Source organism: Raphanus sativus, chromosome 6 (genome assembly GCF_000801105.2).
Source record: "Raphanus sativus cultivar WK10039 chromosome 6, ASM80110v3, whole genome shotgun sequence".
NCBI classification, from domain to species: domain Eukaryota; kingdom Viridiplantae; phylum Streptophyta; class Magnoliopsida; order Brassicales; family Brassicaceae; genus Raphanus; species Raphanus sativus.
Genome location: NC_079516.1, coordinates 39,380,657 through 39,396,565, shown reverse-complemented (window position 1 = coordinate 39,396,565; position 15,909 = coordinate 39,380,657). Strand labels below are relative to the sequence as shown.

General features: G+C 36.3%; 2 protein-coding genes and 1 long non-coding RNA gene across 3 annotated transcripts; 1 reads left to right on the top strand and 2 right to left on the bottom strand.

The window, feature by feature from the left end:
* Window positions 1-4,439: 4,439 nt before the first annotated feature.
* On the bottom strand, window positions 4,440-4,915 carry LOC130495822 (uncharacterized protein At4g04775-like). Its single transcript, XM_056987354.1, has 2 exons — window positions 4,751-4,915; window positions 4,440-4,676 (listed from the first exon to the last, which is right to left on the bottom strand). Exons 1-2 carry the CDS (start codon window positions 4,913-4,915, stop codon window positions 4,440-4,442), a joined length of 402 nt encoding a protein of 133 aa, XP_056843334.1.
* Window positions 4,916-7,667: 2,752 nt separating this feature from the next.
* On the top strand, window positions 7,668-12,404 carry LOC108813777 (zinc finger protein GAI-ASSOCIATED FACTOR 1). Its single transcript, XM_018586432.2, has 6 exons — window positions 7,668-8,364; window positions 8,456-8,852; window positions 8,922-9,151; window positions 9,373-11,065; window positions 11,663-12,061; window positions 12,153-12,404. Exons 1-4 carry the CDS (start codon window positions 8,238-8,240, stop codon window positions 9,987-9,989), a joined length of 1,371 nt encoding a protein of 456 aa, XP_018441934.1. The 5' UTR covers window positions 7,668-8,237; the 3' UTR covers window positions 9,990-11,065; window positions 11,663-12,061; window positions 12,153-12,404.
* Window positions 12,405-13,661: 1,257 nt separating this feature from the next.
* Window positions 13,662-14,553, bottom strand: LOC108808472 (uncharacterized). The gene is made up of 3 exons (XR_008935747.1): window positions 14,434-14,553; window positions 14,193-14,341; window positions 13,662-14,113 (listed from the first exon to the last, which is right to left on the bottom strand). It is a non-coding gene; the product is annotated as an uncharacterized LOC108808472 (long non-coding RNA).
* Between the last annotated feature and the right edge of the window lie 1,356 nt (window positions 14,554-15,909).

The following is a 15,909-nucleotide window of genomic DNA, read 5'->3' as shown; positions in this document are numbered from 1 at the left end:
TGGTGTTTTCAGTATACTTTAGCTATTTTAAACATTTACTTTTGACTATTTGCATATATATTTCTGAGTATTTTGGAAAACTGAAAGATATCTTATATATTTTTAATAACATTATATATAAAAATAATGTATATATTTAAGTATATAAATTTATTTCGGATATATTCGGGTACCCAAAATATTTCGGTCCGGATCGGGTTAGGTTTCGGTTCTTTAAATACCGAAATTTTGAACCCGTTCGTATATTTAATAAACTTCGGTTCGGGTTCGGTGCTACTTTTTCGGATCGGGTTCGGTTTGGTTTTTCGGGTTCGGATTTTTTGCCCAGCCCTAGCAATAATCTCACATATATCTGTAATTTGCTATTACAGTGTAATAGGAATCAAACGCTCAGGTACTCCTGCCCGAAAAAAAAGAGCTGAGATACTCCTGCCCGAAACTGCCCAGATTTAGAATTAAATAATTCTTTATTTAAATACGAAAAATTTATTAAAAGACCACATGGCCAACAGAAACTTGCATAATTACAACCCAACCAGGACCATTTCGCGGACCATCCAGACCCGATCTATGAAATTCGGATATCTTTCTCTATAACTTTCGAAATCTTTGTAAGAATTGGTGTGATTGTAAATATTGGTGAAACTGTACATCGTAATAAATCATCAACAATATTCTGTATATAATACTAAGTTGAACTAAATTTAACTAAATCGCACTTTTAGATTTCAAATGTTTTATTATGTTATTTTTTGGACAGAGTTGTTGTTATTGATATATTTATTGAATTTTGAATTTAAAAAATAGTTTATATGATATAAATAGATTTTGGCCAAACTTAGAAATGTTGTACATATTTAATAAAAGTAGAAATGTTGTAAAAAGTAGAAATGTTGTAAAAGTTGATAAAACTAATCTCCAAATGGCTAGTGAAGTTTATTTGTTAAAATAAAAGTAGAAATGTAGTTAATTTGTTAATGATATATTGAAGTTAAAATATTCAAAGATTAGTTTATAGAGAGAAACTAGAGGATTGAAACTAGAGACATTACATTAAGTCAAACATAGTGAAAGTAGATAAAACTACATGCCATAAACTCGAGAAATAAACACCACAACTAATCTTCAATTGGCCAGTTGGCAGCTGTCAAGTGAATTTTATTGCAGAAGTCCCAAACTTCACATTGCCAGAAACAACTATCGCACTTCCACTGTGTTATTGATCCATTATAGGAGACTACAAACACCGGTTCTTCTATTGCGGAGCACCAGCAATCATTTGAGAAGATGCGATTCTTTATTCTTTCAAGTAGTGACATAAACTCTTGAGGTTTGTCGTAACCCCAATGGCCTGAGGGTAGATCAGTCTGGATCATGCAATTCATCCGATGAACAAACTCACGACTAAAGTTAGGATATTTGTGAAACAACCCTCCATCATCTACACTAAACGCTAAGTTCAGCATTCCATCTACAAACTTGGCCAACTCCAATCCTCTCTCAGCAGCAAGATGGATTTTCTCTCTTCCTTCATAAGTAAATGAAGTTGAAAAAACTCATGCATACCTCGTAGGTAGATGGCCTCTGGATTACCGGCTTGGTAGCACCTAAGTCGGAATGTTCTTACAGCATTAACCTCATCAATCCAATCATTAAAGCCAATGAGATTAGCAGATTGGTAGAAGTAGTCGTCTCTGCCTATTTGATTGAACCCGAAGAAAGCAATTCTAGCACTACCGAAGTCCCAGATGTGGTTTGTTGCTACCTTTGAGAGAATCTTATGGAGGATGGAAGGAATGACATATTCCAAGTTGAAGTTCGACATAGAGTACAAGGATGATGAAAAACTTGAGAGATATTCGTTTAATCGAGTAAATGGAAAGATTTACGTGTTATTTATAATAGAGATAAGATTGCATTTAGTATCCCACTTAAGGGTGTGATTTGATAGACGGCTTAAGACACGACTTCTCACTGCAAGTACAGGGAATAAGAACAGTCGTATGTCAAGGAAAAATTTAGTGAAACTAAGTGATTTATGATTGTCTAAATTTATGAAACTAAGAAAAATTTAGTGTAGTTATATAGAACTATGTAAGAATTAACAAATTTAGATATTCTATTGTTTTATATTTTGCAAAACTCTAAATAGAAGCAGTATCGAAAAATTAATTATATGGAGTGGATTATTTAATGATAACAAACAGTATAAGAAATAATAATTGAAATATTTAGTTTGAGAAAAATCTGTCATTTCATGATTTATGACCTGATTTATGACCATAGCGTCGTGACCCTTGATATTTGCAACGCTACACGACTTCTCACGCACGCTTCTGACAGTTTAAGTGAAACTAACTGATATTAATTGTCTAAATTTATGAAACTAAGTAAAATTATATTGAATTTATAGTGTAAATATATGGAACTATGTAAAAATTAAAAAAATTAGGTATTATATTGTTTTATATTTTGAAAATAAATATAATATTATGGATTATTTACTTTTTTTTGGTGGGATTATGATTTATTTACTGAGCAAGTAATAAAAGAGATCATAAAAATGGTTGAGAAAAATCCAGTAATTAATGGTATTGATGGACAGAGGAGAGAGTAATTAATGAAGTAATTAATCGATTGAAAAAATCTCTAATAATAATCATTACACTCGCGACTCTACACTACACTTGCATTGAAACCAAACGTGAAACGTCACAACACTACACCGAGTTAGTTAAACTACACATCTTCATCATCACCATTGCATTTAGTTAAACTCCAACTCTGAAAATTCTCTCATTTCATCTCATATCCGAGTTCTATCTTCTCTTCTTTCATCTCTGAGTGAAATTCTCTCATCTCTACAAACAAGATGACAGACTACTACAATAAGCTTTCCCAGATTTCCGAGGCTTCTTATAACCCCGACGTCAAGGCTTGGCGTTTCAGAGTCAAAGTACACAGGGTCTACCATCTCTATTCCTCAGTTACCAACAGGGTTATGCCTTTCTATTCCTATGTCCTAGCAGATGAAGATGTAAGTGTTTTTTCATCATCTCTCAAGTTTTTCATCATCTCTCAAGTTTTTCATCATCATTTAACTTGATCCTTGTACTTTATTTATGTAGGGGTGCAAGATGGAGATGACCGTTTATGGGGATTATGAAAGTTTTAGAGGCCTCGAAAACAAGGAGGGAGAATGGGTGGAAATCTTTCGGGTAGGAGTTGAACGTTCCTATGTAGGTTTCAATGCAACTAACTCTCGGCTCAGACTAACTGCTTCGCGACTCACACAAGTCCGCATGATCGATCCTCTGAACAATCGGCTTTTCATGGACTTCAAGAACATCCATGCAATCCTTCACATGTCCCACAGGGAACGAAACTATCCCATAGGTATGAATGCTGCTAAAATAAATATATTCACATATAGTCACATATTTAGTTTTAGAACTTTGTATGACTCTGTAGATGTAAGTGAAACTAAGTGAAACGAACTGATTTAGTTGAGTTACACTTATATGGTAGATACAATTGGAGTGGTCTTCAATACGGAAGCCCGTTTCGATGACCCTGCATGACCAACGATGACTTTTTACATAAGGGACAACATGTAAGTAGAAAGTAACATATGATCAAAACAAAATTTATTTATATTGTAATTGACACACGTTTTCTTTATTCTGAATAGTGACAGCCAGATTAAATGTGTGGCAACTGGCAAGCATGCATATGCCTTCCGGGATGGTCTTGAAAATGTGGAAGGTGGACAGGTGATTGTGGCCCTTAAGATGTGGAAGGTCTGCAAGTGTTGGAGTAAGTGTAGTTTCTGTGGCTAGTTTTGAATATGATAGTGGACTAAAACGTTTACTAAAATCATTTACATTAATACAGATTTATTTGATCCTCCTGATCTATGGCTTGAGACCGAAGGTGGACTTTCAGACTTCAGGTTCAATCTGCGTTTGACCGAGGTTGAGGACTTCAGGCAGTCTCTACTAAACAGCGACCCTTATGTTCAAAAATATGGGATTGAAGGTCTTGTGTAAATTGTGTTGTTCTCACTGTTATGGTCTTGTGAAAATCTTGTTGTTTCAACTTGTTTCACTTAATCGTTTGAACTTTTGGTTTCACTCAATCTCACTTGTTTCAACTTTTGGTTTCACTTAATCCCTTGTTCCAACTTCTAGCTTAACTTAATCCTTTGTTCGACTTTTTCGTATAAATAGGTCAGATATTGTGTTAGTTTCACTTTCTCAATTGTCTAACATACTAAAAATATTGTTCAACTTCGCATAACTTAGAAAAACATAGCTTAGCAATAACAGTTACTTTTTCGATAGATCAAACAACGATTGTTCAACTTCGCATAACTTAAAAAAACATAGCTTAGCAATAACAGTTAGTTTTAGGAATTGGAATTCTCTTAGGAATTTCAATTACTTTTTGTACATCATAATTCCTAGAACTAAAACGATGGTAAGAAGAACACAACCTCCTGATATCTTTATCATGGGCATCTTTTTGGGACCTTCGCGGATATCTCCTTCGTTCCTTATTGTTGCTTTGAGACTCTGAACTTCTTCTTCGAGTATTCGAATTTGGTAGTCCAGCTGCTGTATCTCATCGGTGAAGGCTTCGTCAACCCATTTGAAGACATGATTGTCGTTCTCGAGCTACATGATTTTTTTTTCAAAACGAGTAAGCGTGATTCATAAGCGTTCCATATGTAAACAACAAACGGATGTACCCTCTGTGAAGCCGCAGAGAGACACCGATAATACCGGCGATATGGGTTTGCCGAGCTTCTAGAGATGAGCTCGGTGACGCCCACCCCGCACCAACACCTACTAGGTATCCCCAGAGTTCGTACCCGTCTCCGACCACCGGTCGTGGATGATGAAGCGGCGGACATCTAGGTTTTTGGGAGGGGAGGGAGTGAGGAGAAAGAGAAGAGAGATTTAGGGAAGAGAGAGAAAATGAAGATAACAAATGGGGAAAACCTAAAAAAGGGTGTTTAATACTTCGATTGAACGATTCTGGGGTTTTAGTAAATTGGGAAGAGGGAAATTAGAAATTCGAAAAGCTGAGCGGGAAAATTAATCCCAGGATTTTTTCTATTGTAAGTTTCACCAAGTACTCAGTTTTACAGAAAACGTCAAAGTTGCATTTTTTAATTATTTCTATTTATCTTAGTTATACTCTACTTAAATTAATGATTTTGTGGTTATACCAATGCAATTATGTTTCCTAAGTTCATTTCCCATACGATCACGTACATATAAACTTGATTTCGTGCCATAGAGTTATCAAATCTAACTCAGTCAGTTTCAGCGATAAAGCTATGACAACACATTGTATTTCCTATACGATTGCTACGAGCAATAAGATGGAATTTTAATAATTTTAATAATTCTTATTAAATCATAATTAACATAACACTACTAATAAACTAAAAGCGTACTACTTCCATGACTTATAAAATTAAATTAAAAACTTTAGAATTTACAATCATGTTATTCAGTTTACATAACGTAGTTATACCAGTTTCACTTAGTTATACAACACACAAATAAAATTTATTTCACCTCACAACGTTCCCATATGATAAAAACACCAAAACCGAAAGTGAAAGGCAAACATCAAAACAGAAAGTGAAAGGCTTAGAACTTAATTTAGAACCTAATTTACATCAAAACTGAAACCGAAAGGTTTACAACATACTCTTCTTCTGTTTCTTGTGGGGATGTTCATCGTCCTCCAAACCTGTTCCCACATTTTCTTCTTCTCCATATCCACTCTCACGCTCACAATAGTTCCTACTACAAGAGCTCTCTCCAACTCTCGACAGTTGCCCAGTTATTTGAACTATTTGTAATTCTTCGATGTCCTCCACATGCAAAATACTTCTCCTTTCCTCTCTATCCACTGATGTTAGATAAACAAACACATCTTCATCATCCAAAATATATGATTGCCTCTTAGGTTCCACTACCAATGGAATGTAACCCAAATTGAGCCTCTTCGTAAACGGATCTATTCCGATCTTCCTGCATATCCTCTCTTTCAACAACGAATAAGTGATCTCCTCCAACGATGATGTATTAAAGGATATAGCATACAAACGAGCATCGGTTGGAATCCATTCATAATCATCTCCATCCTTAGAATAATGTCCATCATAATCAAAGTGTATGTTCGTCGAAAATGGACACATTGTCTGCAATAAAAACATTTAACCACTTAAAGTTATACTTGTTTTTTCAGTTATACCATTCACGTTATACTTGGTTACACAGTTACACCATCAAAGTTATACTTCGTTATACTTGGTTATACCATGTCACAGAGTTGTGTCAGTAACCAATTACTGATAAGCAAGCAAGAACGTCTAATCTTCGATTGAATCATCATAATACCCGACATTCAATCATTCCTTTCCGATCCTCGATTAGTTCATGAAACCCAAATGAATAAGAATTTTTCAATTTCCGATCCTCATTAGTTCATGAAACCCAAATGAATAAGAATTTTTCAATTAAAACTATAAATTTGGAGTTGAGTCTTCAATTCAAAACCAAATTGTTATCAGCTTTGATTCCCGACATTCAATTATGAGTTCGTCTATGGTGAGATACATACCCTGTATAACGGAATTAATAGCTCGATAATTCAGGATCCAAGCGACGAGATCGAGTTCGATTGCGAGGAAGACCAAAGAAGGAGGGAATGACGAAGTAAAGGAAGTATCGAGTATTCTATCGAGTCGATTCCGAGTCGACTCGGGAGGGGCGAGTGGAGGAGAGGAGAGAGAGATGAGAGTGGATCGATTTCGATTAATTTATGAGATTCTTAATTTATTCATTAAATTGGTCGGGGGTATTTTAGATATTAACCATATTCTTCAAGAGTATGAAAACAGATAAGAGTATGTCAGATCACATGAGAGTATGGTAGATCACTTTTTACCTCATTAAGAGTACCTGAGCACTTCACTCGTGTAATAGTTTATTAATAAATATTGTTTATAACATTTTATTGTACGTTTTAGTTGTTATAAAAGTTTTGTTTTTTTATTTGATTTTTGTCTAATGTTAAGAACTATAATGTAAATATCTAAAACTTTTAAGGTTTATTTTAAGATTTACCATCGGAGAAAAACACTCTCAAACTTCAAATATAAGGTTCATCAAACCTCAAATATAAGATTCTTCTTGGAGATGCTTTAAAATGATTAGCTAAAAATTGATATAGATATGAGTCTTATGTCGCTAGGGGTCAACCTAGACAATGTTCTTATATGTTTTGAGAGTGATCTCAGCAATAGGTTAGTTTGATCTTGGTTTCCCTGGGTTTGGGATTTGTGTTTTGGAAGAAATCGTTGTATCCTTCTTTATCTTTGGTTTAGTGAAAATCTCTCAGATGGCAAAAAACAAGAAAAGATGATTAGCTAAAAAGATAGTGAGACTGATATTTTTTTGCATAATATTAAATAATGCATGAGAGTCCAGAATCAAGATAGATACTTGACAACACTCAAACCCCACAAGGATCGACAAAATATTTCTTTTCCGATTGCTGGAAACAATTATTGTTAAAAAAATTCCAATTTTTTAAAATATTATCCAGAGTGTTGAAAAGTTGAAAGCCGATAAAAGAGAAAAGAAAATAATAATAATTGTGCTGAGAGAAGGAAAAGAAGAAAAAGGCTCCTTTGTCTCGGAAGAAGAACCAAAGGGAGAGCCAAAAGAAAAAAAAAGGGTTGTCGTAGCTTTCTTTCACACGAAATCTCAAGAGTCAGGAGCCGCCCTTGCTCTTCTTCTTCTTCTACTTCTTCTTTCTCTGCTTATTTCAGAAAGAAAAAAGAAAACAGAGAAAGATCAACGGCTTGTCTATTTTTCCGGTGAAATCTCAGCCGTAGGATCTGATAACTCTCATGGGCTTTAAATGAAAGTTCTTTTTACATTTATTAAAAAATTTCTCAGTTTTAATCGTTATCAGAAAAGGTAGGTACCTAAAAAGAGAGTTATTTTAACGAAAAGCAGATTGACTGGTAGCTGAAGAACAACGGAGGAGAGTAGAGAGAGAGAGAGAGAGAGAGTAAAAAAGATAAACCCTAAAGGTTGAAACTTGGTTGACGAATCTTGATTTACTTTTTTATTTATCATCCACCTTCTTACTTCAAGAATCAAACCAGAGAGAGAAAAGGAAAAAAAAAGTTTTGATCTTTGTGAAAGATGCCGGTAGATTTAGACAACTCCTCCACAGTCTCCGGCGAAGCAAGTGTCTCCTCCACCGGAAACCAACAAAACCCACTTCCCAAATCCGCCGCTAAGAAGAAACGAAACCTCCCTGGCATGCCCGGTACCATAAAAATCCAATCTTTAACTCAAAATTACAATTTTTTTCTTTAAAAATTCTTCTGCTGATTCTTTTTTTTTAATTATTATTACAGATCCAGACTCAGAAGTCATAGCTTTGTCACCGAAGACTTTACTAGCAACAAACAGATTCGTCTGCGAAATCTGCAACAAAGGCTTCCAGAGAGACCAGAACCTCCAGCTTCACCGTCGTGGCCACAACTTACCCTGGAAACTCAGACAGAAGTCCAGCAAAGAAGTCAAGAAAAAGGTCTACGTCTGTCCCGAAACCAGCTGCGTTCACCACGACCCTTCACGCGCTCTAGGAGATCTCACCGGGATCAAGAAACACTTCTGTCGGAAACACGGCGAGAAGAAGTGGAAATGCGACAAATGCTCCAAGAGATACGCTGTCGTGTCTGATTGGAAAGCTCATTCTAAGATTTGTGGTACCAAAGAGTATAAATGCGATTGTGGTACTCTGTTTTCTAGGTAAAACTCCTAATAAATCTGATCTCTCTCTCTCTATGTGATCTCTGATTAGTTGTTCTCTTTTTGTAGGAGAGATAGCTTTATGACGCATAGAGCTTTCTGTGATGCGTTGGCTGAAGAAAGTGTGAGAAACCATACTCATAGTAAGAAGCAGAGCCCTGAAATCTTGACCCGGAAAAAACATGTACCCGACCCGGAGTCTTTAACCGGGTCTAATCCTACGGCTTCCTCGGTTGCTCCGGTGGAAACTCGGTCTGCTAAGATTATATCTCCTCGTGCTATAAACACTAAGCGACCAGGTAACTAACTGGTCGGTGCTGTTGGAGTTTAGTATGTTTTTGTCCGTAGCGTCGTATTATTATTTTATTTATTTCTGTTACCTGATTAAGAACATAACTCGTTTGATAAAGAAATCAAAAGATTTGACCAAAAAAAAAAAGAAATCAAAAGATATGATTCTTTTTGTTATTATATTATATGGAAAAGTAGTCCTAATCTTTTTATACGTTTTCGCTTGCAGAATCTCCAAAAACCCCTCGTGAAATCTTGCAAGAAGCTCAAGAACCAACAGGTGGTTTAAACGGTGTTTTCTTCGAGTCTTCATCAGCTTCTCCAAGCATATACGCGTCTCCTTCTTGCTCACAGTCTCTATTCGCGCCATCTTCATCCATCGAACCAATCGCTTTGGGTCTCTCAGCGAGTCATGGACCATCTTTTCTCTGCTCAACACGGTTTCCAGCTCAGCCCGCAATGTCAGCTACCGCTCTGCTTCAAAAGGCAGCGCAAATGGGAGCAGCTTCTTCAGGTGGTTCACTGCTTCGCGGGTTAGGCATAGTTTCGTCAACTTCACCTTCTGTGGACTCACTAGTCCCCAATGGTCTAGCATTGGGACTGCCTTGTGGAGGTGAAAGCAGCTCGGGTTTGAAAGAGCTTATGATGGGGAATTCATCTGTGTTTGGTCCGAAACAAACAACGTTAGACTTTCTCGGGTTAGGTAGAGCGGTTGGTAACGGGGGTGGTGGTGGCGGTGGTCCTGGGTCCACTCTGATTGGACCAAGAGGCAGCAGCATCGATGCGTTGGCGACATTTGGGTCGGGAGAGTTTTCAGGACATGACATTGGTAGAAGAACATCATAAGTACAGTCAAACTTTGTGTGATATCATCATCATTCATGACATTATGACATAAGAGGATCATAGCTTAGTGTGAGTTGAGTACACGGATGAAAACTTCCTTTTGAAGAGAAGGTTTTAAATTTATTTTACTTTGCAGTTAAATCTTTTTTCTTCTGCTGTGTCAATGACTACTCAATCGTATTGTAGGTCCATAATGACAATATATTGTCGTCAAACAGAAAATGACAATTATATTAATATGATATCATACACTGTGACAGCACAACACTAACATATGCTACTGAATTTAAACACATAAAGGCCCACGATTCAATTGTTTAATCTAGAATGGTTTTGCCCACTGCATGCAAATTATCTCTTTTTCGTCAAAGATTTTGATTGGTATATGACTTAAATGGGCTGAAAGCCTTATAGTATCCATTGGTTCATGATAATAAGTATCTATATATATAAAGTTGAATATTCTGGCAACTCAAGCAATCCACGTTTTCTTTTTAGAGTTAGGATTTTGTGACACCTGTCGTAATTTTAATGGGTCGGTGGATGTCACGCGGAAAAGCGCGTTGCTCTAATTTTTTTAAGTTTCATGATGTTGGGTGCGATGAATCGTCATGAAAACGTTACGAGTCAAATTTCAAGTTTTGATTGCGTTATTTTGTCATTCGTTCTTAACTCTTTTTTGTCTAAATATTTTGTTCTTAACTTCCGAATTGTTACGAGGATTCATCGCCTTTAACAATTTTTTTCTCTATCGATCCACATAAACATCTTCATCTTCTATAATTTCTTCTCAGACCTGCAAACTCTGCAACAATGGCTTCCACAGCGTCTCACATCCTCCCAATCTCCACTTCCCAAACCGTTCCCTCCGATGCTCCTTCCGCCGAATCTCAACCATCCATCGTGACCCCTGCGTTCCCGCCTTCATCAACCGAGTCTCAGAAACTATCACAATCGGATCTTTGTGATTTTCCTCACCGATGTTGGATCTGTTTTTGTCTCAGCTGGCGGAGTCGTGTTGATCTGTGATTGCAGAGCATTTAGGCTCTAAAATATCAATTCTTGGATGAGGAAGAGTAAAAATTTTCCTTTTGTTTTTTCTTCATCTTTTGTTTATTTTATTTTATTTCTGGATTGGTGATTTAAGCTGTAGATTGAAATTTAGGTTTAGCATTCCTTTTCTTTTTTTTGATCAACCTGCGTTCCTTTAAATGTTGAATTATTTAGATAGTTTTTTCTTTATACTCCAATTAAATCCTCCTTAGAGGCGAGCTCTCATTGTTCTTTTCCATTAACACAACTGAATTTCCCTCTCTTTGCTACTTAGGTAATAACTATGATGACTACAGGCTTATATCTGTTTGTTAAGTTTTAGTGTGAGTATGTGGATGGATTAATAAAAGCAATTGAATAGATAGCCTTCACGCTAAACAACTAAATGGTTCGGGTTTATTTTACGTGTTAAATTTTTGTTTTTTAAACAAACTTATACCGTTTGCTAGAACTCAACCTGAAGCATCATTACCTACTATTACCAAACTTAATGAAAATTTTACTGGGTAAGTCAGGTGTTGTCATAGGTAATAATAGTTTGCATCTTGCTGAGGTTTAACATGTTAAACTCAAACATCTTGCTTAACTGTTGTTTGTTTTGCGGTGTGTGCTGTTAGCAGGAGAGGATACGACTGTTCACTACAGATTTGAATATCAGGATAATGTTGACAAGGGGCTTGATACCAACACACCTTTCTTTTGGATCACATCCAGTTCCGTGGAGGATGCTCAGTCTGTTGCTACAACTCAGTCTGCTCTTTCTCATAAATCTCCTGAGTCAGATTCCCTTTGGAGACAAGTATTTTATAACGCATGGCCCCCTAGCAAATAAAAATTCTGAGCTGCAAGGTCTATCTCTTTATTCTCCTGTTTCCTTAAATTAATTAACACCTCTCCAAAAGGTTCCCACGTTGTTGTATCTTTGGAGACATTTTAGGGGAAGTGAGTCTTATCTAGACAACTTGCAATGACCATACCCATACAACTCACTTCATTATGGCGAACATCTGAATTTAAAGGTACCTAACATGTCTATCAGCTACTTATGTGCTTAAATAGCCTTAAGTGTATCTTCCCAAGGACCTAATCTGAATCCACACTTAAACGCAGGTCTGCAACAGTCTGCCTCAGTGTCTTTGAAGGCCAATGATGCATACTTCACCAGAAATAGAATGGGTACGGATGGTTATTGAACGTTTAAAAAAGCTTGATAGATTGGTTTCCCAATCTCGCTTTCTTTCATACTATTTTAATATTTGTAATTAATCCTCTCGAGTTTTGAAAACAATGACTTTTATAATGTTAAAAGTGATGATGGTTATATCTACATTTTTATTAAGAGAAATTTTTAACTGCAGTGTATTCCATGACTTATTTATGTTCAATTTTGTATAACCATAAGGCATGAGGAGGCTGATCACTGAGAAGTTGAAGTCTGTGGCATGAGTATAGAGAGCTGCAAAATCTTTCTGGAAATCAAGAAGTCAACAAGACGATGCTCACTATTAGTGTATTGTAGAAGGCATTCGTTCTGGTGAAGTCAAAATATAACAAGATGATGCTCACTTTGATAGACATATAACAAGCATCGTTTCCACAAAATATCACTATTACACAAAATGGATAATATATTGAAATGTACAACAAAGTCCATCTTCTAAGGCAACAGTTGCATCTAATATTAAACCGCCAACAACTCAAAAAACTAGACATATGTGTAAGCCAGTTTTGCCAAACCATACCATACAATTAAAAATGATATAGATGTGCGAATATGGTAGGAACTATTAGAAGCATCTGGACCACAAACACAATGTATTTTCTATTTTGAGTGGTTCCGATCATTGCAATCAAAATTAATTGTTGATAAAGCCTGACTATGTACCTGCATTGGTAAATATATTTTTTTCACTCTGATCCCTCTATCAAAGCTCCAGTTATTACTTTGAAAAACTTGAGTAACAAATTCAGTAATAGAAACACAAAGTCCGAACTAATAAAACACAAAGTTCGAACCCGGCGCGTAGCACCGGACAAACCCTAGTATACAATATATTCTTAAACCCTGGATTACTGACTGTGTAATTGCAATTCGACAATGATATTGCATAGGGAGGGTAAACTCATTCTCTATCTCACCTATACCATGCGTATTAGCGTATACAATACCAATATATACACATTTATTCGCTCTCAACTGGTCACTTTAATTACGAAATTAATGTTTTTAGACAAAAATAGTGTATATAAATATACATCCTAATCAATATTACCCTAATTCAATAGTTATTCACGAATCATAAGGATTACTACTATTGTTTAAATCTTTTGAAATCTACTTGAAATTCTGGATATATATTTACTATAACGATATCTAAGATATCAATATTTATGGGAAAATGGTTGAAATTTCTTTTGCAAAGAAGAATGACAATGCATTATTTATTTATTAGATACTAGAATTTTAAATTTCTTTGCCTTTCTCAAAAAATAATTATTTATTTTACTTTATTTTGAACAATAACATCAGAAAGCTTAAGCAACAAAGGAGAACAATACGCAAATACATAATAAAATGACAGATAAACACAGACAAAATCTTCAGTCTTGTCATGATAGAAGCTCAAACCCTCTCTTCACCCCTTTCTGGAAAACAAAAAAGTAGGTCATGGCTTGTACAAACAAGCCCTGAACATTTTGAAGAGAGGAGATATCAGTTTCATCACTTTCTTTTTGTTTTTTCCTTTCTTTTGTTAGGTTCCACCTGACAGTTACTCCCTTGAATCTGATTGGTTATTGAAACCCTCATATGTATTATTATCATGGTCATCTTCCTCGTTTGGTGTTGGATAATTCATTACTGCCTGCACAACACTTCTGTTCGAGTTCACCCTTGAAGCAGGTTCCTCAATGGATTCACAAGAACTGTCTATGCACACGGACCTCAGCAAGTTTGTCAATGTGATAGTAATCTCCTTAAACTCAGGACGTGCGTTTGGATCCTCTGCCAACAAGATGCGATAATGCCGACAAGTTCACCTGGAATGTCCATAAAGACTTGGCCTCTGGTCCTGTAAAAAAAGAAAGATCCACCATTTCAAAAAATCTTTCCATTTTTATTTAAGAAAAGATTATAGTATGTAACTTTACCCGGCTGACATGATAAGGCACAACCATATGAGGTATTCCACAAAAGGCTGTTCGTTAGTAATCAACTCCCACAACTATAGCGAAGCTGTAAACATCAGCTTATGATCATAGTGCAATGTATCTCCAATTCTAAGCCCACGGCCAAATACCTGTGGATATACAAAAACATAAACCCTTTAGTATATATATGTGTGTGTGTTTCTATAAAACATTGTGTCGAAAATTGAGCTAAAAAAATCACCTCAGGAGCCATCCATCTGTAAGTGCCAGCCTCACAAGTCATAGTACAACTTATTGTCTCTTCTCTGGCAAGTCCAAAATCAGCCAACTTCACGTGTGCCATATCACTGTTACCAGCACACTTCTCTACACAATAGTGAGAGCAAACTCACCAATTTGTATCTTTACAAGACATAATATGTTAATAAAGGACCATGTTTACTTGGCTTTAGATCCCGGTGAATGATGCCTTTCGAGTGCAAAAACTCCATGGCTCTAGAGATATCCAGAGCATAGCTCAGTGACATCCTCAGATCAAGGATGTTTGGACGAGACTCCACAATAAACGCTGAAGAGTGCCACCTTCAAGTAGTTCCGTAACTATCATCATTTGTGGCTCTATGCAAGCTCCAACAAACTGTAAATTCAGTAAAACAACCACCATTTCTCATTATTTATAACACAATATAGAAAACATCAAAATATTTATTTATTTTTACCTTCACAATGCTATCATGTTTGATCATGGATAGATACATAACTTCCTTTGAAAAATTTTCCTTTTGCTGTATACTCGCAGCAGCTGTTCTACTTGGCTGCATTACCTTCACCGCCACAGGAACCAGGGTTTGGTATCTACAAATCATTAGAGAGAGAGAGAGAGAGAGAGAGAGAGAGAGAGAGAGAGAGAGAGAGAGAGAGAGAGAGAGAGAGAGGAGAGAGAGAGAGAGAGAGAGAGAGAGAGGGAGAGGGAGAGGGAGAGGGAGAGGGAGAGGGAGAGGGAGAGGAGAGGGAGAGAGAGGAGAGAGAGAGAGAGAGAGGAGAGAGAGAGGAGAGAGAGAGAGAGAGAGAGAGAGAGAGAGAGAGAGAGAGAGAGAGAGAGAGAGAGAGAGAGAGAGAGAGAGAGAGAGAGAGAGAGAGAGAGAGAGAAGAGAGAGAGAGAGAGAGAGAGAGAGAAGAGAGAGAGAGAGAGGAGAGAGAGAGAGAGTATTAAACGACCCAGAATGTTGGAATGTTTGAAGTAAGACGCTAAACAAAAACAGCGATCTTAGCAAAGAATGTTTCATTCTTATGCGATTGGTAATTAAAGAGTTTCCCATTCCGAAACTTACACAAACCTGTGGAGTAGATCTAACTAAGTGACTACATTTGACAAAACTTGTTACGCTAGACCAAAACTTCACTGAATTAGCTACTGCTTCAATAAAAAGTTCACAGTGCTCTGAACATCATAGGATAAAAACATGAATATGGAATTTTGACAAATAATGAAATCTCTCAGTTTGTTTCGGAAACACACAAAAAATAATTATAATAATAAAATCTTAAAGGTTAAACAATTATCCTAGTGCAATTCATTTTCTACCAGCAAAAAGATCCTAAGATTCACACTCGGAAATGTTGAGCCCTAAATGTTTTAGCAGCACTCTAAACTGAAAGGTAAATAAAAAAAGCTAATAAAAAGAATACGCAAAAGATAGGAAGAGGAACATGCATT

What these genes read in the sequence shown, in the direction of transcription:
- LOC130495822 (XM_056987354.1), bottom strand. Translation starts at nt 4,915, where the DNA reads ATGTCCGCCGCTTCATCATCCACGACCGGTGGTCGGAGACGGGTACGA. An exon ending in TCTCTGCGGCTTCACAGAGG is followed by an intron (nt 4,677 to 4,750) that starts GTACATCCGTTT and finishes AAAATCATGTAG; the next exon opens with CTCGAGAACGACAATCATGT.
- LOC108813777 (XM_018586432.2), top strand. Translation starts at nt 8,238, where the DNA reads ATGCCGGTAGATTTAGACAACTCCTCCACAGTCTCCGGCGAAGCAAGT. An exon ending in TGTGGTACTCTGTTTTCTAG is followed by an intron (nt 8,853 to 8,921) that starts GTAAAACTCCTA and finishes CTCTTTTTGTAG; the next exon opens with GAGAGATAGCTTTATGACGC. An exon ending in TATAAACACTAAGCGACCAG is followed by an intron (nt 9,152 to 9,372) that starts GTAACTAACTGG and finishes TTTCGCTTGCAG; the next exon opens with AATCTCCAAAAACCCCTCGT.